At 35.8% G+C, this 22,326-nt stretch overlaps 2 protein-coding genes across 3 annotated transcripts; one reads left to right on the top strand and one right to left on the bottom strand.

Moving 5' to 3' along the window:
* The first annotated feature begins 664 nt into the window (after positions 1-664).
* On the top strand, positions 665-9,467 carry LOC114412420. 2 transcript variants are annotated; one of them, XM_028376314.1, is made up of 7 exons: positions 665-5,851; positions 5,936-6,186; positions 6,261-6,402; positions 6,700-6,898; positions 7,036-7,377; positions 7,478-8,202; positions 8,434-9,467. In XM_028376314.1, exons 1-7 carry the CDS (start codon positions 1,091-1,093, stop codon positions 9,052-9,054), a joined length of 7,041 nt encoding a protein of 2,346 aa, XP_028232115.1. In that variant the 5' UTR covers positions 665-1,090; the 3' UTR covers positions 9,055-9,467. The 2 variants fall into 2 exon arrangements, with proteins under 2 accessions (XP_028232115.1, XP_028232116.1); XM_028376315.1 differs by having other exon boundaries at positions 7,484-8,202; positions 8,434-9,080.
* Positions 9,468-18,004: 8,537 nt separating this feature from the next.
* Positions 18,005-21,973, bottom strand: LOC114412419 (heat shock factor protein HSF24-like). Its single transcript, XM_028376313.1, has 2 exons — positions 21,247-21,973; positions 18,005-18,927 (listed from the first exon to the last, which is right to left on the bottom strand). Exons 1-2 carry the CDS (start codon positions 21,454-21,456, stop codon positions 18,277-18,279), a joined length of 861 nt encoding a protein of 286 aa, XP_028232114.1. The 5' UTR covers positions 21,457-21,973; the 3' UTR covers positions 18,005-18,276.
* Positions 21,974-22,326: the final 353 nt, after the last annotated feature.

Raw genomic sequence — 22,326 nt, 5'->3', positions numbered from 1 at the left:
AATGTGAAGATTGTTATTAAGACATGGTGTTTGAGAATTAAATCCATAGATATAAGAGATTACATATTTCTTTATTATTGTAAGAGTTGATTATTATCTTTTGGAAAGAAATGACAATATACATTCTATTCTAGGAATAGGATAAGAGATATTACCATCTGGGATGGAATATTATATTGCTATGAAATTTCTAATGTGATAGTATCATACTCAAAATTTGAGACTCAAACAAAAATGTACAGTCATTGAGTTAATCCTTAAAAAAATGATATCCAACTTGATTTTGTCACTATCTAATGTTGTTGTAATTTCAAAGTAATAGACATATTATGCTTATCGATCAATATTATACTTATTATTATGACAATAATGCTTATTGATCACTAATTTATGTTTGCTTTCCTAATTTTTTAGTGCTTATTGCAATATTATGCTTGTAGTGATTAAAAAAAAGAAGAAAGATAAAGATTAAATTATATTTTTGAGAAAATTCGTCTATGAATATATTAGTTACGTATGTTTTTTCATTAACGATAATAAATAAAATAAATAAATTTATTACATTTTTTTTACTTATTAAAATTTGAATATTTGTCTTTCGGAATCAATTCAAACATTCACAAGGACAAAAAAAAATTATTTATTTCAAAAAAAAAAAATCTTGGTTTGGCTTCCTCGCTGGAGCTCGCTCTCACATTGTTAAGGTTAACTCGAACTTCCTCTTTACGTTTATTTCATTTCTCTCTCTCTCGCCGCTTAGACTAGTAGGGCTTCTCCTATTGGTCGCACTCTTAACCAGCGCCGCGCTCTCCTGCGCCCCCGAAGGTGATCCTCTTATCCCACACTCCTCCCTTTCCCTTTCAAACCCAAATTAAAAACAAAACACAAAAAATTAATAACCATCGCCCCAGATCCCAGTCTTCCGTCTTTCGATCGCAGTTGCACCCAACCCTGTCGTTTAGATCACTGGGTTAGGGTTAGGGTTGGAATTCAACAATCCGTGAATCAGGATCAAAAGTCAGCGGAGGAAAAAATCGCATAAAGTTAGGGTTTTCATGCTTTGGCGATTCACACTTGGTTCGCGATTGCGATGGCGGCCAATTCCGGCACCAAATACGTCTCAGTGAATCTGAACAAGTCCTATGGCCAGCATTCCTCCGCCTTCGGATCCGCCCGGACGCCGCGCCCTGCCGCCGGAGCCGCCGCAGCTCCGTCGTCGTCGCGGCCCCGCAGCTCGCACAAGGCCGGGCCCAAGCTTTCCGTTCCGCCCCCCTTGAACCTTCCTTCGCTGCGGAAAGAGCATGAGCGGTTCGATTCGCTGGGATCGGGAGGTGGGCCCGCCGGCCCGGGTGGTTCCGGAACCGGGGCCAGGCCCAGCTCCTCCGGTTTGGGCTGGACCAAGCCCATCGCAGAGGATGTGTCGCGGCCAGTCGTTAAACCGGCCGCTGCTGCGGCTGCTGTGCCGGTTTCGTCTGCCGTTTTGAGAGGAGAGGATTTTCCATCTCTGCGTGCCACCTTGGCGCCTGGGCCTGGCCCAAATCAGAAGATACAGGAGAATCAGAATTCGATTCAGAATCAGAATCTGAATCAGAAGCAGAAACATTCTCTGGGTGATGAGAATGTGTTTGTGGAGGAGAAGGAGGGTTCTTTGGTTACTGATCAGTTTAGTGTTCCTCGCAGAGTGAATGTGGTTGGTGGTGGTGATGGTGGTCGCGGTTCGCGGGTGGTGCACCCGAAGTATGGGGGTGGTCTTGGGAGGAAGCAGGAGGAGTATTTCCCTGGTCCTCTGCCGCTGGTTCGGTTGAACCCACGGTCGGATTGGGCCGATGATGAGCGTGACACTGGTTACAGTTTGAGCAGGGAGGGCAGGGATCATGGTTTTCGGGGGGAGGCTTTTTGGGATGTTGATATGCCTAGGGTTGGTGGTTTGCCTCATAAGCATGACCAGAGGGGACAATTGAGGGGCAATGAAGTTGGAAAGGTTATGAACAGTGAAGTGGAGGCTTATGATAGAATGGGGCCGGAGGGGAATTCTTGGAGGAGTTCGAATTTGTCCTTTCCCAAGGATGCTGGAAATGAGAGAAATGGTGTTGGTGTTGGTGTGAGGCCGTCGAGTGGGAGTAGGGATGTGGGGAAGGATAGTAACAAGTATGTTCCGTCACCATTTAGAGATGAAGATGCTGGAAAGAGGGATGGTCAGGGTGGGAAACAGCAGCCTTGGAATAATGTGGTAGAACCATATGGTGATCGGAATCATGATCAACTCAACAGGAGTAGAGCTGATTCTGTCCAGAGCTCGGTGTCCAGAACAGCTTTTTTGATGGGTGGTAAGGGGCTGCCTGTTAATGATCCTCTGCTTAATTTTGGTAGAGAGAAGTGGGCCTTGCCAAAGAGTGAAAAAGGTTTCTTGGAGGATCCGTTTATGAAAGATTTTGGAGGTTCTGGTTTTGATGGGAGGGATTTGTTGGGTGGTCTTGTTGGGGTGGTCAAGAAAAAGAAGGATGTGCTGAAGCAAACTGATTTCCATGATCCTGTGAGAGAATCCTTTGAGGCAGAGCTTGAAAGGGTTCAGAGGATGCAAGAACAGGAGCGACAGCGAATCATTGAGGAGCAAGAAAGGGCATTGGAGTTGGCTCGCAGAGAAGAGGAGGAAAGATTAAGGCAGGCTAGAGAACAGGAAGAGAGGCAGAGGAGATTGGAAGAAGAAGCAAGAGAGGCAGCATGGAGAGCTGAGCAAGAGAGGATTGAAGCTTTGCGGAAGGCTGAAGAACAGAGGTTAGCTAGGGAAGAAGAGAAACAGAGGATCGTTTTAGAAGAAGAGAGGAGGAAACAAGCTGCTAAGCAAAAGCTTTTGGAATTGGAGCAAAGGATTGCTAGAAGGCAGGCTGAGGTATCCAAAAGTGGCAGTAATGCTCCAGTTGTTGTGGATGAGAAAATGCCTGCAATATTGAATGAAAAAGAAGCATCAAGGGCTACAGATGTGGGTGACTGGGAGGATAGTGAAAGAATGGTTGACAGGATATTGACTTCAGCATCTTCTGATTCGTCAAGTGTGAATAGGGCATTGGAGATGGGCTCTAGGTCTCACTTCTCTAGAGATTTATCTTCCACCTTTGTGGATCGAGGAAAACCAGTTAATTCATGGAGAAGAGATGGATATGAGAATTGGAACAGCTCAGCATTTTATCCACAAGACCAGGATAATAGTCACAACAGTCCCCGAAGAGATTTATCAATTGGTGGAAAGCCATTTATGAGGAAAGACTATAATGCTGGTGCTGGATTTGTGTCTTCAAGGCCTTATCATAAAGGAGAAATTTCAGAGCCTCATTTAGATGAATATGCTCATGTAAAACCACAGAGGTGGAACCAATCAGCAGATGGAGATCATCTTAGCAGAAATACAGAGATTGATTCTGATTTTCATGAAAATTATTTTGAAAGATTTGGTGATGGTAGAACGCAGGGTCATTCCCGTGGCAATCCATGTCCTCCATTCCCTGAGCGTACTTATCCAAATTCTGAATCAGAGGGACCCTATGCCTTGGGGAGGTCGTCACGGTATTCTGTCAGGCAGCCTCGAGTACTTCCTCCTCCTTCACTAGGTTCTGTTCACAGAACTTACAAAAATGAAAATGAGCACCCTGGCCCTTCTTCTTTCCTAGAAAATGAGATGCATTATAATCAGGCAACCAGGAGTGACTCTACCCTTCCAACTGGTTATGACAATGGGAACCGTGGACAACCTGAAGTAGTGGATGCCCGGCAAGAGACTACAGAGAATGAGGACCATAAAGTGGAAATCACGCCGAGGTGTGATTCTCAGTCTTCACTCTCTGTTTCAAACCCTCCAAGTTCTCCAACACATCTATATGATGAAGATGACTTGGATGACTCTGGAGATTCTCCTACAATATTGACTTCTGAAGGAAGCAAAAATGGCCCCCTCACAGCTCCAGACAATGAATCCATTGCAACACCTGCTGGAAATGAGAACGTAGTTACTCCATGTCCTGTCTCTAGTGGGGATGATGATGAATGGACTACTGAGAATAATGAGCAGTTCCAGGAACAAGAGGAATATGATGAAGATGAAGATTATCAGGAAGAAGATGAAGTGCATGAAGGAGATGATCATGCTCAACTCAACCAAGATTTTGAAGATATGCATTTGCAGGAGAAAGGATTGCCCCACTTGATGGATAACCTTGTATTAGGATTTGATGAGGGTGTACAGGTTGGGATGCCTAATGAAGAGTTTGAAAGGACATTGAAAGATGAAGAAACGACATTTATGGCACCACAGGCTTCAGAAGAATGTGTATCTTATGATAATGCACGTGATAATGGCAAGGCCCTCCAACCTGTTAATGATACCTCTCAAGTGAATCTTAACAGCACTTCCACTGTGTTCCAGGAATCAGAGAAGCCTGCTCAAGATTTGGTCATTCAGCCTAGTAATTCTCTTTCCCCTGTGGTGTCTGAGAGTTTAGTTAATGAGGAAGCATCTAATGGCCTGTTGACCCAACATAGTACAACACCGAGTCCAGTTACTGTTGCCCCTCACTACTCATCTTCTAATGCTCCAAGTCAAGCTGAGGTACCCATTAAGCTTCAATTTGGTCTGTTTTCTGGTCCATCTTTGATACCATCACCCGTACCTGCCATACAGATTGGTTCTATACAGATGCCACTGCATCTGCATCCACAGGTTGGTGCACCCCTCTCACACATGCATCCATCGCAGCCTCCTTTGTTTCAATTTGGCCAGCTAAGATATACATCTCCCATATCACAAGCTATAATGCCTCTGGGTCCTCAATCCATGTCATTTGTTCAGCCTAATATACCATCTAGTTTCTCTTACAGTCATAACCCTGGAGGTCAAATGCCAGTTCAAACTGCTCCAGAAACTTCTGATTCCTTTATGAAAAATGAGATCAGGCATCATTCTGTTGACAGCCAACCAGGTAATTCAAGAAACTTACCACAAAGTTCACTGCCAAGTGAAGATGCAGAAAATATTGCTGGAATAAAGGGTCGATTTGAGGCTGCTCATGATCCTAATAATAGCAGTAGGACTTCTAGTTTCCAATTGGATAAGAAGGGGAATCAAAATGTAGTTGGTAAGAGCAGCAATATTTCATCCAGTGCAAAAGAATCAGAAGTTCAGCCTGTCACTAGAGATGCATCACTTCATCCAGTTTCAAAAGAGAATTTTATGGAGTCAAAAACACAATTTTGTGGCAGGGGAAAGAGATATGCCGTTACTGTAAAAAATTCAAACCCAAGATCATCAGGTCCAGCTACAAGGGTTAATCGCCCAGACTCTGGAGGATTTATGAGGAGGCCTCGCCGGAATATGCAGCGCACTGAGTTTCGAGTTCGGGAAAGTGCTGAAAAGAGGCAGTCTACTAGTTCTGTTTTGACCGATCAGTTTGGGTTGGATAATAGGTCAAATATCAATGGGAGGGGAGCAGGTGTATCTGGAAGGACTGGACATAGGAAGGCTATGGCCAATAAATTGGGAAAACAGACAGTAGAGTCAGCTACAGAAAATTCACAAGGAATGGATTCTGGAAGCAGAGGTGAAAAAGTTGATGGAAAAGAATCAGCAAAGACTCAGGGCTTCTCACATTCTGGACAGAGTAATCTCAAAAGGAATTTGTGTTCTGAGGAAGATGTTGATGCTCCATTGCAAAGTGGAATTATACGTGTGTTTGAGCAACCTGGAATTGAAGTTCCTAGTGATGAAGATGACTTTATAGAAGTAAGGTCAAAGAGGCAAATGTTAAATGATCGTCGAGAACAGAGAGAGAAAGAAATCAAGGCCAAGTCTCGGGTTGCAAAGGTTATAATTTTTGTCTGTACATATAACCTTATATCATAATTGTATGTATTGCATATTTCTTAACTGTTTTTTATTTAATGCTAGGCGCAACGGAGACCCCGTTCCGGTTCGCAAAGTGTTGTGGCAGTGGCCAATTCTACCAAAGGATCCATAACTGCAGTTGAAGTGGCAAACAGTATCCATGCCGATTTTGTTGCTGCTGATGTGCGGGGAATGACTAAGATGGATGCCTCATCTGGATTTAATTCAAGTTTACTGTCCCAAGCATTACCTCCGATAGGCACACCTCCTTTGAAAATTGATGCCCAGCCCGATTTAAGATCACAGATGAGCAGGTAGTTTCTGTCTTGTAAGATTTCTTGGTGGCTATCACTGTACAAAAAAATAATGTATTTTTTTCCTATTACAGGTCACATAAGACAAGTCTCCCAGCAGTTTCTGGTGGTGAAAAGGACCCTGGGTCTGGTGTGATATTTGAAAGCAAGAACAAGGTTCTAGATAATGTTCAGGCATCTCTGGGCTCTTGGGGTAATGCGCAAATTAGTCAACAGGTTTGAATTTTCCTCCCTCACTCTGTAACAGAACAATGGCAATCTATGCATAGCATAGTTCCGCTGATGAGTTAACCCATAATCAAATTTTGCCTATCTAATTATTTTGGAGGAACTGAAATGTTTTCTTAGGAGCAACTTAGTATTTCTGATTTTTTTTAGAGGGGGGATGTTTGGGGAATGGGAATCAAATTGGTGTAATTTAAAGATGAGTAGTTTGAATTCAGGCATATGCATGAATATTTTTATTTGTACAACCCCTTTGTTGAGAGAATCTAAAGCAAAATTTTATGGCAGGTAATGGCACTTACACAGACACAACTTGATGAGGCTATGAAGCCTCAACAGTTTGATTCACAGGTTTCTGTTGGCAATATGACTGGTGCTGTTAATGAACCCAGTTTGCCAACATCATCCATTTTGACAAAGGAGAAAATCTTTTCATCTGCTTCCAGCCCAATTAATTCCTTGCTTGCTGGAGAGAAAATTCAGTTTGGTTAGCAAATAAACTTTGCATTGGGATTTGTTTAGTTATTCATTTGTTTAGTGATAGGAAATTTTCTTGCAGTTTGAGGTAATATTTCTGTATTTTCAGTTGCCTTACTGATGGAGGATATTGCACTTTGTATTCAGGGGCAGTAACATCTCCAACTGTTCTTCCATCCAACAGCCGTGTTGTGTCTCATGGCATTGGTCCACCTCGATCATCTAGATCAGACATGCAAATGTCCCACAATCTTACTGGATCTGACAATGACTGCAGCCTTTTCTTTGATAAAGAGAAACATGGTAATGAAACTCATGGTCACTTAGAAGATTGTGATGCGGAAGCCGAAGCCGAAGCAGCTGCTTCAGCTGTTGCTGTTGCTGCCATTAGTAGTGACGAGATTGTTGGAAATGGATTGGGTACTTGTTCTGTCCCTGCTTCAGATGGTAAAAGTTTTGTAGCTGCAGATATTGATAGGGTAGTAGCAGGTGAATCTTCTTCCTCTTTGTTACACATAGTTTTTCTTTCTTGACATCACCAATTTGTATTCTGGAACTTTGTATTTATCTATATTAGTTACTTGAGCAGGAGTAGGTTGTGAGCAGCAATTAGCTAATCAATCTAGATCCGAGGAGCCTCTTAGCGTATCTCTTCCAGCAGACTTATCTGTTGAGACTCTGCCAATTTCCTTGTGGCCTCCCTTACCAAGTACACAAAATTCTTCGGGTCAAATGATTTCACATTTTCCTTCTGTCCCTCCTCATTTTCCTTCAGGCCCTCCTTCTCATTTTCCTTTCTATGAAATGAATCCTATGATGGGTGGTCCTGTCTTTGCTTATGGACCTCATGATGAGTCTGCATCTACAACACAGTCACAGCCTCAAAAAAGTACTACATCTGCATCAAGGCCAATTGGGAGCTGGCAACAGTGCCATTCTGGTGTGGAATCTTTTTATGGACCTCCGACAGGGTTCACTGGGCCTTTTATTGCTCCTCCTGGAGGCATTCCAGGAGTCCAGGGGCCACCACACATGGTTGTTTATAACCATTTTGCTCCTGTTGGGCAATTTGGTCAAGTTGGCTTGAGTTTCATGGGAACCACTTATATCCCCTCTGGAAAGCAGCCTGATTGGAAACACATTCCTACATCTTCTGCTGCGGGGGCTGGTGAGGGGGATATAAACAGTATGAATATGGCATCTTCACAGAGGAATCCTGCTAACATTCCTTCTCCAATTCAACATCTTGCTCCTGGTTCACCACTTATGCCAATGGCTTCTCCTGTGGCAATGTTTGATGTTTCTCCTTTCCAGGTAAAGTTTTGATATGTCTTGTGGTTGATTTCTGCAATAATCATACAAAATCTTCAATGCTTATTGTTCAATGTCTGTAGTCAGTATAGTTGTTGTTTGGGATTTGTCAATATTATAATTTAGCTTTGTACCAAAAAGACAGTAAAAGTCATCGATCTTTGCTTTTGTAGTAGTTTATCTAATGTGGTAGATTTTTTTCTGTAATTAACATTTGTGTAAAATTTTTGCCAGCCCTCTACTGAGATGTCGGTACAAGCTCGATGGTCACATGTTCCTAATTCACAACTTCCTCTGTCAATGCCATTGCAGCAACAAGAAGGGATACAGACTTCTCAGTTCAGCCATGTCCCTTCTGTTGATCAGCCATTAAATGCCAAAAGGTTTACCGGTTCTCGAGCTTCAACATCTTCTGAGGGCGATAGGAATTTTCCTAGAGCCACTGATGTGAATGTCAACCAATTGCCCGATGAACTTGGGTTAGGGGACACTTCAAACTCAACTCCTACCAAGACTTCAGCACAGAGTGTTGTCAACAAGACTCCATCTGTGATCCCCATTACAGATACTTTGAAGGTTGATGTTCTGAATGGCAATAGCCATAGTAGTAATAACCAGAATGCAAGTTCTTCTTTCAAGAATCAGCCCTCACAATTTGACCATTCCTCAGGGCATGGTAATTATCAGAGGGGTGGTATTTCTCAGAGGAATAATTCTGGGGGTGAATGGTCCCATCGTAGAGGGTACCAAGGTAGAAATCAATCTCTGGGTTCAGACAAAAACTTTTCCTCAACAAAGGTAAAGCAAATATATGTGGCTAAACAGACCATTAGTGGGGCATCAACAGTATCATGAGGAGCAAGAAATATCAGCTGGATTTGAAAAAAAAAAAAACTCAGGAAGGCTTTATTATTAATTTTTGGTCTGGCAGAAATAAAAGTTTTGATTAAGCTTCTTCTACTTGGGAGGTTGATTTTTAGATTGATTTTTGCTGGCTACAACAAATTCCGTAGCAGGTTCTGGTAGGGATATAGGAGACTGGTATTTAGCATGGTAATGTGGCTTTGATGGACACTGTCCTTTTGCAATGGTGTATCTATCAACCAAGCTTGGTCGGTATTTGTTTTCTTTTGATGGTAGAAAAAAAAAAAGAACCATGCAGATTATTTATTGGGCGTGTGTATCGAAATCATTTGTTGTCTATTCTTTCCATTAATAAATGGGAAGTATCAGTTTTGATTAATGTTAGTTTTCATGTCTTACTTTAATACTTGGTATTCTAGTGTTATGAACTCGTTTATATTTGAGTTCCTAGACCATTAGAAGTTGATCACGGTTTGAGATTGGGTTTTAATTTTTTAAAATTTTAAAAGACTGAATGGGAGCATCAGATAATTCTGCAAGTTCATGTAAGTAAAAGATTAAAAGGGGCCAGATAGCCTCTATGTAGTGGCTAGTTGTCAATGTTGACTAAAGAAAAAAAAAAAAAAAAAAAATGCAGTATTCATTTTGCAAAGAAACGAATATCAACGCATCCAATATTTTGATGGAAAATTATACTTAAACCCCAGCATATTACCGAACGCCCGGTTTATTTTGATTGTTGCTTGCTGAGCCATTCAGTAGATCCTACTGGGAGTTTTATTAAAAAAATTAAGACCTTCAAATTCTCTAAAATAACATAGGGTCAGCGAAGAAACAGAAGGAAGGGGAAAGAGGGCAGCACCGTCGAGAAAGAGGAACTCTTTGGAGAGGGAAGGAGAGAGAGAGCAAACTTAAAGGAGAGTGGGAGAAGGATCTTTGCCTTGTGTGCTCTTAGTTTCATTTCTCATGGCCTCACCATCCGTCTTCCTCTCACTCTCGTCGCGCGTCATCGTTACCCCATTGTCATCCTTGGCCCTTCGTTGGTTTTCACTCACTGGGAAAGGGTTCTGTGTTTATTTTTTTTGTAAGGTTTCACCTTTTTTTTAGTTTATTAAATTTGAACAATGTTGGTGTTCATTTCTCCCCATGAACTTGTGATTTGTATTCCTGTTATTTTTTTCCTTCATTTGATTAGGGTTTTTGTGCCTCTAAATTTGGCCCGTGTTTTTTTTGGTTTTTTGTATGTGAATTTTGTGGCTGTGAAAATCTGTTACGGGTTGGGATGGGGTTTTAATTTTGAGCTTAATACTATATTGTAGATGCGATGTGAATTTAATTTGGAATGGGGAAAGGATGGGGTTTTAAGGAGAAGTAATAATAGTAATAGTAATACAGGAAAAGAGGAAGGGCTTTTATAAGTATACTTTAGAGTGAAAGTTAGTTGAGTTCAAAGGCAGGAAAGAAAAAAAAAAGGCAATAAAGGCAAGTAGTTGACTATGGTGGATGGTGCAATTTAAAAAAATGGAGAAAGATGTGCAGAAGATGGCCTGGGATGAATGGTATGTGGAGCAGTGCAAAAGTGGCCAAAAATCTAAGGGGGCAAATCTTTACATGCTTTCTTAATTTCATTAGGGTCCCTTGTTGTTTCTCACCCTTCTTAAATTGGATGCTTAAATTTCTGAAGCTTATGCTAAATAAGTATGTTAAATGTTGTGTAACACTGAGCAAATACCTAAGAAAAATTGTAGCTCAGTGTTATAATTTTGAAAAATAATTTGTCTAAAAGATCAAATTGTTTCTCTTGATTAAATTATTTTATAACTAAATGTTGTTTTCCTGTAGGTTGTCCTTGATAAAGAGAAACACATTGTCATAGTGGACATAAAGGTTGATGATGGTATTGAAATTGTGTCTGAACTTATCAACATTACATAATAATGTGTGTCATATTCTTTTAAGAATTTTGTATCCACCCTACCTATATTTTTAACAAGTTTTGCCATTTTGTACTTGTACTTGCTCTTTCTTGGGCATTTCTTTATTACATGGTGTTGACCTAAGATGTATTTAATTTTCCGTTCTCTATTTAAATTTTCCATTTTTCATTTCTTTCATAACTAAAGTTCAAATTTACCAATTGGATCCTGAAGCAACCTACAATTCTTGTCTAAACTAATTTTTTTCTCTAGGATGCTCATCTTTATGAATCAACTATATCAAATATCTCGATGATTCAAATAAGATTATATTTTATCAAGCAACCATGCTAAAAGTATAAGGATGATAAAAGTTTTCTAAATTTTAAGGATGTTATTTACACCTTGCACTCTTCGAAGAATTAGCAATATATTGAACTATAAAAAGCATAATAATATATTTAATTTTTTCCATAACTAATTTATTTTAGCAACTTATTTGTGTGTGTGTGTCAATATATATATTACTGTAATACAATAGAAATTTTGGCACTAATGTCTCATTTGAGATTCAAATACGATTTGTTGTAAAGAAATGACGTGGGAAGATTTTTCTTGATTAAAATTTAAAACAATGCTTTGGGATTTATGTGGTCACAAAAAGTTACCATGTGATTCATTTACACTTTAATTAAAGTGCTTCACATGAGTGGTGGCATAAGAATCCATTTGCATTTCCAAATATAGATTACAGATTACTTGAGTTTAAGGATATGTTACATATTACATTGGATAAAGTATTTCGATATAGTAGTTGCACATATGGTTGCTCTAACATATGAATAACTTGAACACATTTCTATGTAAATAGTAATTGATGATTTAACTATTGTTTTTTCTCCCTCCTTTTATAACTCTTTCTTGATATGTGAATTTTGTGAGAATAAATTTTTAGTTCAAAAACTTGAAAAATGAATATTGTCTCTTTGTAGAATATTTCTTGCTAATATTTCTTATCATTTTCATTAATACGTTATTCTCTTTTTAAATCAAACTGTCATTAAGGTTTTAGCTAGATTGGTCCCCTTGTTAGAATTCGTCCCTCTTGTTTGTAGTTTCTAATTGCTTTGTTAACATGAACTTTGAAAGAGAATGGAAAAAAAAAAAAAAAAAAAAAAAAACACAATTGGCCTATGAGAGGAAGAAGCAACTTTGTCAAATTAAGGGTAAAAGTTGAGAAGGTTGCACAATTGGTATCAAACATAATCTATTGAGTTAATGGAAACAACTTAATATATACTTCAAAATGTAATATATATGCTAGGTTTATATTATATTATATTATATTATATATATATAGTGTGTGTACCTTTTTAATTTTGTTACATAATTGCCTATTGTAGTAGTAAATTATGCCTTTTGTATACTAAGAATGATGTTTGCATTGGCAACATCTTTGATTGCTATGTTGGATTATGTTTGTATAACTCTGTACTTTTTTTGGATATATAGCTTGGATTATTTGTGTATAGATGGCTTGGATCATGTGCATGGGTTTACAAAGATGAAAATGAACCAAATTAGATTATATATATATATATATATATATATATAGAGAGAGAGAGAGAGAGAGAGAGAGAGAGAGAGAGAGAGAGAGAGAGAGAGAGAGAGAGAGAGAGAGAGAGAGAGAGAGAGAGAGAGAGAGAGAGAGAGAGAGAGAGAGAGAGAGAGAGAGAGAGAGAGAGAGAGAGAGAGAGAGAGAGAGAGAGAGAGAGAGAGAGAGAGAGAGAGAGAGAGAGAGAGAGAGAGAGCGCTTCTTCAAACAAGCGTTGTATGTAACCAAAAAAATAGATAGCGTTTTTCCTTCAAGAAATGTTATATATGTACTGGATAAAGTGTTGCCTTGACTAACATATATATAGCATTTTGATGATTACAAAGATATAAATTATTGATGAACTAATGATTTATTCTTTAGCAAACAGAACTCACTATATGTGAGCACATATGATAACAAGCATCTATTATTTGCTCTTTATTGGTTGTCATTCATTCACTCACAGAGACTTCTTTTTATAAAGTATTATATTCAACGTCCTCCGCGCTATTCCAAACAAGTGTCCAATCAGTTGTAAAAATCATTGTATTTACATTGTGTTTCTTTATTCGTGTTCAATGGACCTATTCACTTACACAAACTATTTTATATTAAGTGATATCCACTCATGTACTAGATTCATGTTAGCTAAAAAAGGAAGTGCACGAACTCATCTTTAGTAAATTCATTTTATCTCTCTTATTTTAAATTATTAACATTTGAATTTCGAGTAAGAAAGAACAAAAAATAGAAGAGAATAGAAGAAATCTGGGAGGATATTCTTCCAAGTCGTTAGTGTTGCAGAGGAAGGAGCACATGTTGCTATCTCTCTCCACAAGAAAACAACACATGGCAATGCCTTCAGCTGTGAGATAACGATCATATCAAGTCAAGCGCTAATCTCATAATAGATCTCTTCACTAAAGTCTGTAAAAGGTGACTTAAGCTCTCATATTCATTGCAAGAAAATGAAGAGAAAACGAGCAAGAGATTTCAAAGTGATATTCCTGACAAGTTATTGGACGAGACTTTCTTGTGCTTAAGTTGTTCATTCTTTGCTTAGCAAAGTTGTTTCATTGTATTCAAGCTTAAGTGTTTATCCACTCTATTGAGTGATTTGAATTTGTGATTCATTCAAACATCTGTTGTTTATGAAAATAAGGAGTGACTTGATCTTAAACAATACTTGAATTTCTTAAATTTATGAAAAATCTAAGAGTTGTGCTAGAAATGGCCTAAAAAATATTGTTGTAGGCAGGAGGAGCAAGACATAATACTTGATATAATCAAGTTTTGATTACTAGAACTCTTTACTAGTTTCTAAAGGAGAACTAGACATAACTTTATTTGAATGAATTAATATAAACTTAAGTGTTTCTATTTATTTTTAAAACTATTTGATTAGTATTCCCTTGTGCTACCTTGTGACACATTTATCATACAAGAAATCTGTATTTGAGAAGCTTTGTGAAAACTGTTAATTAACATTGGATGATAGTCCTTGTTTTGCTTTTAAACAAGCTGGTTTACATTCATTGGATGATACACTTTAAGTCCAGTATTTCAACATATTTCTATTAGCGAAAATCATATCCTTTGCAAAAAAAACTTAAAGAATTGAGCCTTTTTCCCCTTTTTTTTAAAAAAATAATGATAATATTAAAATAATTAAATAAGCCATGTAGGCAAGTGCGCAATTGTAGCATGTTACTATGGAGTGGTAGAAAAATCAGGATTCTATTTTTATTGTATAAACTATATAAAAAAAAACTAAAATCACATTGATATATCCTCCAATCCAATCAATTTTAACATAAAGTTGATTTTTAGTAGGATTTTTAACTTTCCCATCAAATATTTTTATAAATTTTAATCCTTTGGATCAACAATAAAATTAATTATCGATTTTTGAGACTTAATTAGATTTAAAACTTCTCGTCCTTCTTACACATAAGTTAATTTCTACATAGTATAAAATACATATTAACTTAAAAAAGCCTAATTAACATCCTATTATTACACAGATTAAATTTTATTGGTTAACTAAATCTAACGTGTGTCGGTCTTCCAAGCCAAATTGTATATCTTTAATTCCCCGTGTTGGTTGGGAAGTATCTGAATCTGATGAGACGTCCCATCTTATCTAAGCTAATCTCATCTAATGCCAGTGTCATCATAGTGAACAGTACATGCATTAGAAAAGATAACACGGGTGACAGCCAAGACTATTATAGAATTCTCTTGCCCCACTGCACACTGCCACATGAAATAAAAATATTTTCAGTCTTAGAATAAGAGAAGAGTATGCACGAACTTAAAGGTGCAGAGAAAGAGAAAGACAAAACTATAAACAATTACATTGATCATACAACTCTCTAATTATAAATTTTCTTTTTTTATTAATTTTTCTCTCTCACACACATATATCCTTTATGGAAAAAAGATCTAATTTGAATATATATTTTGTCCATCAAAATATCGTTGTGAATGTAACAATAACGTAGCACCTCTTGTTAGTGAGATAATATAAAATTCTAAAATTAAATTCAAATGATAGTCTATCATAGCATGTATGGCGAGGTTTTTGAAAGAAAAAAAATTCGTAACTTGAATTGAGATAAAAAAAAAAATCCCAGTAATCTGTTTTGAAGTTTCAATAACAAAACCAAGCCATCTTATTGGTCAAAACTTTCAAACGTAGATTGTCTAACTTATCTATTGACTATTGCTCTAGAGTCAATTTGATGAGCGATCCATCTTATTCTTGAAAAAAAAAGTGTTATTTAGCACGAAAAAATGAGTCACACTCCCTTGAAAAAAAATTATATATTAGCACATCCAATTCGTAATTTCCTCTTCTACAAATGAATATTTTGTGTGTGAATATAATATTAGAATAAAAAAATATAAATATATACTCATTTTTCTTTTATTTTATTTTTACTTTATTTATTTATTTATTTTTATCTTTTTATTCTACATATATTATATTCTCTTTTTTAATTTTTTTTCTTTTCTTATTTCTCTCCTTTTTCTATCTTAATTGAGCATGGATTAAACCTTTATCTTAATTCTTAAAATAATGAATCATTATTGTTTCTTGGTTCAATTCTTCTACGGGTCTTTATATTTTAATCAATTTTGAATTAGATTCTTAAACATTATTTTTTTAATTGAGTTCCCAATTTTTTTTAATTGGATCCTGCCATTTAATTGTTGTAGGTTAATTTAATCTAATTATTTTTTTCATAAGTCTCTCATAATTATTTTGAATTGTAAAAAAAAATAAAAACTCTTACAGTTGACTCAATTTGCTTACAATACACTTCAAAACATTAATAGTCCACACTCTTTGCAACTCTAATTAAGTGTTTACAGTTAATTTTTCATGATAATAATTAAATTGGAAGACTCAATTAAAAAAATAGAAACCTAATTAAAAATTTGGTAAAATTTTAATCAATTTAACCTTGTTTCTTCAAAGTTGGAAGAGCGAGTTTTTTTTATGGCACGTCCTTTCAAAGTAGTACTTGTTAACAATACTTCTATTCTTATATTATGTGATAGGTAGAATTGTCTCAAATGCAATTTACCAGCACCAGATGATTAAAAGTTTCATAAAAAAAATGTCAAAAAAAAGTTGTAGTCTAATTTCTTTTTTAAAAAAATGGCCTGATCAGCACAAGCCCAAATTCACAGTCAAGGCCTATTAGTTTTATAATATCTCGATTTTAATCTTGTATATATTTATTTATATGTAGTTTTTGTTCTTGGAGTAGTGCAGAATTTGTTCTTGGAGTCATTCATTATTCACTATAAAATATCTAAAGATAGGGGAGGGGGGACTGGGAGGAATCTACTTAATATATGATTAGGTTTTAAACATCTAAACATGATTTTTTAAAGTGAAGGTTTAAGATGTATTTGGTCACTTTGGTCTATAAGCACTTATAAAAAAATTAAGAAGCAAAATAAATTAAACCTTTTGTATAAACTAAAATTAATTTATGCACCTCAATTTTTGAAAAAAAAAATAGATGAGTGAACTTTTATAAAACTTGAAGTGTACAAGTTGATTTTAATTTATAAGAAATTTAATCATTTTTATCTTCTTGTTTTATTTTTTAAAAGTAGTTATTGAGTTACTTAAAGAACAAAGAAACCTTCTAGAAGGCAAACTTCTTGCCAAACACAATCCATTGACCATACAAATATATAAGAAATGTTTTTATATATAAAAATAACACAATAAGCAAAAATTTATTGAATTTGTGAAAACAAATGTTTGAGAGTGCAGAAAATAATTAACAATCAAACTGAATTGAAAATCACTATAGGACAAGAAGAAAACCGGGACAGGTGCTGCAATTTTTCTTCTTGAAATAGATTGAAATATAATAGAATTACAAAACAAAACTGAGGAAAGGGCCTACGAACATGGTGTTTCATGTTAGGGCATGGACACAGTCAGCTTAATTTGTTATATATAATGTGCTCTACACTTTTTTTTTACTAGAAGCTACCGGTGGAAGCTAGACTTGTTTTTAATTCACTAATAAATAATCAACTTGCACCCCACTATATCCAATTCTTTTCTGCAAAGTGCAGGCCGACGGGACTTCAAGTGGAATGCGTAATTGTGGGTAAATTATAATTTGAGGAAGTTCAGCAAATTGATGGTTACGGAGTTATATTTAATTATTCTGTATTTTAAATGTAATTGCTAAGAGATCTAATACGGTATTGACTAAGATTATATAACTTATTCAAAATCTCCTGGTATTTGTCTTTAACTTCTATCAATAATTTTTTTAATTATAATTATTAATTAAAAATACAATTAAGATGATATGTATATATATACGTTATAAGTTAGGATTAAAATCATAACTATTAATTTTTTATTTGAGTTATGATTTTAAATGATATTAGTGCTTGTTTGAACATTATTTTGATTTTTGACCAATATTTTTTTTATCAATATTACACAAGTTACAAGGTACGAGACAAAATCAATCACCCTGTGACACAAATGTCAAAATAAGTCCAATAAAAAAACGAATACAGCAGTATTTTTTCCTGTGACGAAATTAATTTTGCTTACATCAAACAATATATTAGCGTCTTCTATACTTTAAAAGTCAAATATGAAATACGTTACTTCGTTTCCTTAACGTTCTAACTAATATGAAAGCAACGTCTTTAAAATTTGCTTATAAAAAATCTCAATGTCATCATCCTAAAATTTGACTAAAACATACTCGCGAGGGATCAACCGACAAACCTGACGCATAAATTGTAACTCGAGTCATGTAACATAGTACGACCTAAGGTAATTAAGATTAGCATGACAATAGTCGTCCCACGCAATAATGAGACCTTCAATGTCAAATTCCTTAATTAATAGTACGAAGCACTAATTAAAAAGTTGAAAACAAACACGACCCATTTAAATCCAATCATACAAATTAATGCTTATACACATAATCTTAATCATCATCATTATTAGTATAATTTACGAAGTCCCTTGCACCATCACCAAACCAAACTACAAAATGCCATGAATTAACAACAACTACTATCGACCATACATGTTCCATGATGACCAAGAGAGAGTTCTTTTTTGTGTTCTAGATCTGACTATAATAGTTGTTTCTTGAAATATTATAAGGTAATTAATTAACAACCTTAGGATATGTCCTAGACAAGGGTCTTCAATTCCTTGGCAGTGGCAGCAATAGGGTCTTGGCGCCCTCTCTTGCGGCAGCTACCAATTGAATTCTCTTTCCCATTTTGACCCTTCAACCAAACCCCAAACAGTTTCAAACTTTCTCCATTGTCACCTTTGGGTTGTTCTGGTTCACACTCACCTACCGCATTTTCGTCGTCATCATGATTATGATTATTAAGATTTTCAGTAGCATCAAAACGCACCGCATCATCGTTGCTGGACCCACACGTTCCTTGCCGAATGATGCAATCTATCACATCGGGGCCCACGTTCAGCGAGTCTCTAAGAAACGCCACCAAATCGTCGCAATGTTTCTTCGTGCGGGCTAACTCGTCGCTCAATTTCTCGTTGTCCTTCTTCAATTTCTCGTTCTCGCCCGATAAATCCGCGCACTGAGTCGTTGTTACTGTCGCCGTCGCCGCCTCCATCGACCCCGTCGATGTCGACCCCATGTCATCGCCGCCGGAGTGGGACGCCGAAATGTTACCGCCACTGCCGGATTTTCCGGACACCGAAGACACCGTCTTCCGCCGCTTGATCTCGGCGAGAAGATCCTTTTGTCCTCGCTTGAAATACTCGTTGGCGAATTCCCATTTGTCGGGAACAGTTTTTCGGAATCCCTGAATTATTCAACATTAAAAAAATGTGAAAAACCACCAATATTTTTTTATCTATTCATTCATCTTCATTCTTTAGCAACAGATATAACAATATTAAAAATCAAATTATTTTAATAATATACTACCCTAAACGGTTTTTCTAAAATGGATTATGATATATGATATGAAAATATAAAACTTATCCTACATATTATATATATTTTTTATAACATAGAAATTACATATTTTGAATTAATAAAAAATAAAAATGTTCATTATTTTTATTTAATGAAAATTTTAATAAAAATATTTTACTTTGACTTGGTAAAATATGACCAGAAACATATTGAAACTTATTATAAAAAAGATAACTAATGTAATATGAAACTAAATCCATTAAATATGGAGAGATGTTAAATTCTTTTATTTTTTTAAAATATAAACAGGAAAAGTATATTAAACTTTATTTAATTAAATAAAATTAAAATTAATTTGAATAAAATTTATTTTGGAAAGTACTTATCCTTCCTTTGAATTTCAATTAATAATTTTAATTAATTCAACAGTAAGGGGGAACAGCTAAAAAAGCATTTGAGGCTCAAAATTACTTATTTCTTTTTTCTTCCTCTTTGATCAATTAGAAATTACTTTTTCTATTTAAGTAAATAAAAAATATAGAAACTTTCAAAGGAATTGGAATTTGTTTGAATATTGTTATTCAGTTCGAATAATTAACATATAACTTAGTGAATATAGTTTTATAATTTTACCTTAGTATTGAAATGACCCAGTTCATTAATTAACGACAGCATGCAATAAAAAATAGAGCAAAATGAAACAACAAAAATAAAGAACAGAACAGAAAAGAAAAAAAATAAAATAAATCATGATCCGCGCAATCCGCCATGAGCTCATATCGAAGCATAGTCGAATCGATTAGTACAGTGGCAGCACAACTACTGTCCCCACTCACCACTATTCAGTTTCGCATTTAAACAAAGGCAGGTGGCAACTACAATTTCCATCTAACAAAACTCAAAATTAATTATGGATTTTAGCCACCAACCCCACTAACTATAATATCATTTTTTCATCATATGATATACTAGTACTTTATATTTCACTCCAAAGGTAATATTATTTGACTTTTGAGCATATTGTATTTTTTTATGTATAAAAATCAAAAGAAGAGATTTATAAAACTTACGCCATCCTGTTCAACGAGTTAAACCTCCTTAACAACTTCATATATTAAAATTAAACCCAACTCACAATTATCTCACCATTAACTTTATTAGGAAAAACTATTATTTTCCAAATTAAATCAATGCATTATATAGAAGGTAGTTTTCCAAAGGATGAGAGTAGAGATTATTTCATTTTATTTTATAAAAAGGATACTTATGTATAGGCATAGGATCCTTAATTCCTTACCCATTCAGTTCACTCATTTATTTATTTATTTTGACCATTCCATAATTACACTTTTCAGTTTTCAACTTTTCATGCTTCTGCTATTTTTTCAAGTTAAAAAATCACCAAAAAGCACTTAAAGGCCTTCCACTGCTGGGGGGAAAAAATGAAAAGAAATTCTTCCAATTAGGCCACCCAACAGGAAAAGATCTGAAGCACTAAGCATCACGTGCCTTCGACCACAAAAAATCTCTTCAAATCTTAACATTTGTTTCTTGAACCGCATGTGGAGAAGTAATCTTCCACGAAGAATATTCGGTGTGGAAAAAACTTAGGAAAAAGAATAACACTGATAAAAAAAAAACATCGATGCTTCAACAATCAAGAGACAAAGTCAAAGCCAAGCAATCCTCCACAATTTACAACCCACTTTTTTTATATTCGATATACGCCAAAATGATACTCGGGTGGAAACTTCCACACCAGAATCCAATCCCACGATTTCACGCATTTAAAAAACCAAGCAAAATAATCAAATCATATGATTAAAAGGCACCAAGCGTCATTAATTTATTTCACACAGAATTCGTAACGCAAACATGACGAAATACTATACCAGAAATATTTGTTTTAACACGCTCCTAATACTATTATAAATGACACCATGAATCTAGTCATGCCCATACCAAGAGAAGTTATCACATAGTCAAGTACTATTATAAATGACACCATGAATAAGTCATAATTCAAGACTATCTAATAATTCTCCACAAACATATATACGTTCATAGAATAGGCATTTGAACCTACTAAACTAACTTCTAATGTAAGTTGTATAATTTTTTTTCATTTTAATTATATCACTGGTTATGGTGTAATCTTTTAACGAGAAAAAAACAATGGGACAAGGGGGAGAGAGACACTTACATAGGTGTTGAGTTGGCGAACGAAGCTGGAGAAGTTGTTGTGCTTGAAGTACTTGGGGAGCAAATCATTAGCGAAATCGGCGTGTTTCCAAACGACAAAGGTGTTGCCACCTTCGCTCCACGAAACGACGTCGTCGGTGGCGGGATCATCCACCAACAGATACGATTTCGTCAAAAACGGCGCCGGCATCGAACGCTGCTGCTGCGACATTTTTCTTCCCGATCTACCCTCCACCTACCTCACAAACTATTATTTTAATAAAAGAAGAAAAAATCTATGCCTCTTTTGTTGATGTAGTAATGAGAAATTTAAGTACAAAAGACAAAAAAAAAAAGGTTTATGTATGGTGGAGAAGGTTATTTGATTAGGAAGAAGAACTAAAGAGGAGAAGAGCGGTGAGAAACTCCCAGTCCCAGCAATAGAAGCCGAAGAGGAAGAAGCGAGACTGGAACAACGTGGAGTTTTTAGAAGCCATGGGTCCAAAGGTGAACCAGTTTTGTGAAATGAATGACAAATACTACCATAACTTGTCGTTTGTTCCAAGAGAGAGGAAAGAGAGGAGAGAGAAAGGTTAATAGAGGGTGTTGTTATGGATTCTTGCAAAGGACTCTTGTATAAATATTAGCATCAATATTGGGAAGGAAAAGAAGAGAAAAGAGAAGAAAAGGAAGCCAACTTCCAAAGTGACGTGGGTTCTAGAAATTTTTGAGAGGCAGGCACTCAAGTCTAAAATTAATCACAGCGACGAGACCAGACGAAATAAAACGAACCCACTTTCAAAGGATTCCTGGCCCCAGAACCTTTTGACTACAGCGAATACACTTTTGTTTCAATGTTTTTTTTTTATATTATATTAATTAAAAAATATACTTGCATACACGAAATATTACTTCCTCGGATTCTTTTCAAGAGTCAGTTTTTTTTTTTAAAAAAATTACTTTTATTTATCTGCTGTTTATAAAAAGGTTTATCTAATTAATTGAAGATGAAAATAAAATTAAACAATTTCATCTTCAATGGCCAATAAAAATTGGACAATTATTTTATTTTAAATTCTATCATTATATTTAATTCATCATC

This window comes from Glycine soja, chromosome 5 (genome assembly GCF_004193775.1).
Source record: "Glycine soja cultivar W05 chromosome 5, ASM419377v2, whole genome shotgun sequence".
Taxonomy (NCBI): domain Eukaryota; kingdom Viridiplantae; phylum Streptophyta; class Magnoliopsida; order Fabales; family Fabaceae; genus Glycine; species Glycine soja.
Note: the sequence above shows the minus strand (reverse complement) of the source record. Positions and strands in the feature narration are given on the sequence as shown.

Excerpts from the sequence above, each read along its gene's own strand:
- LOC114412420 (XM_028376314.1), top strand. The coding sequence starts at position 1,091 with ATGGCGGCCAATTCCGGCACCAAATACGTCTCAGTGAATCTGAACAAG. Across the intron at positions 5,852-5,935 it reads CCAAGTCTCGGGTTGCAAAG|GCGCAACGGAGACCCCGTTC; the intron begins GTTATAATTTTT and ends ATTTAATGCTAG. Across the intron at positions 6,403-6,699 it reads ATGCGCAAATTAGTCAACAG|GTAATGGCACTTACACAGAC; the intron begins GTTTGAATTTTC and ends ATTTTATGGCAG.
- LOC114412419 (XM_028376313.1), bottom strand. The coding sequence starts at position 21,456 with ATGTCGCAGCAGCAGCGTTCGATGCCGGCGCCGTTTTTGACGAAATCG. Across the intron at positions 18,928-21,246 it reads TTCGCCAACTCAACACCTAT|GGATTCCGAAAAACTGTTCC; the intron begins GTAAGTGTCTCT and ends TGAATAATTCAG.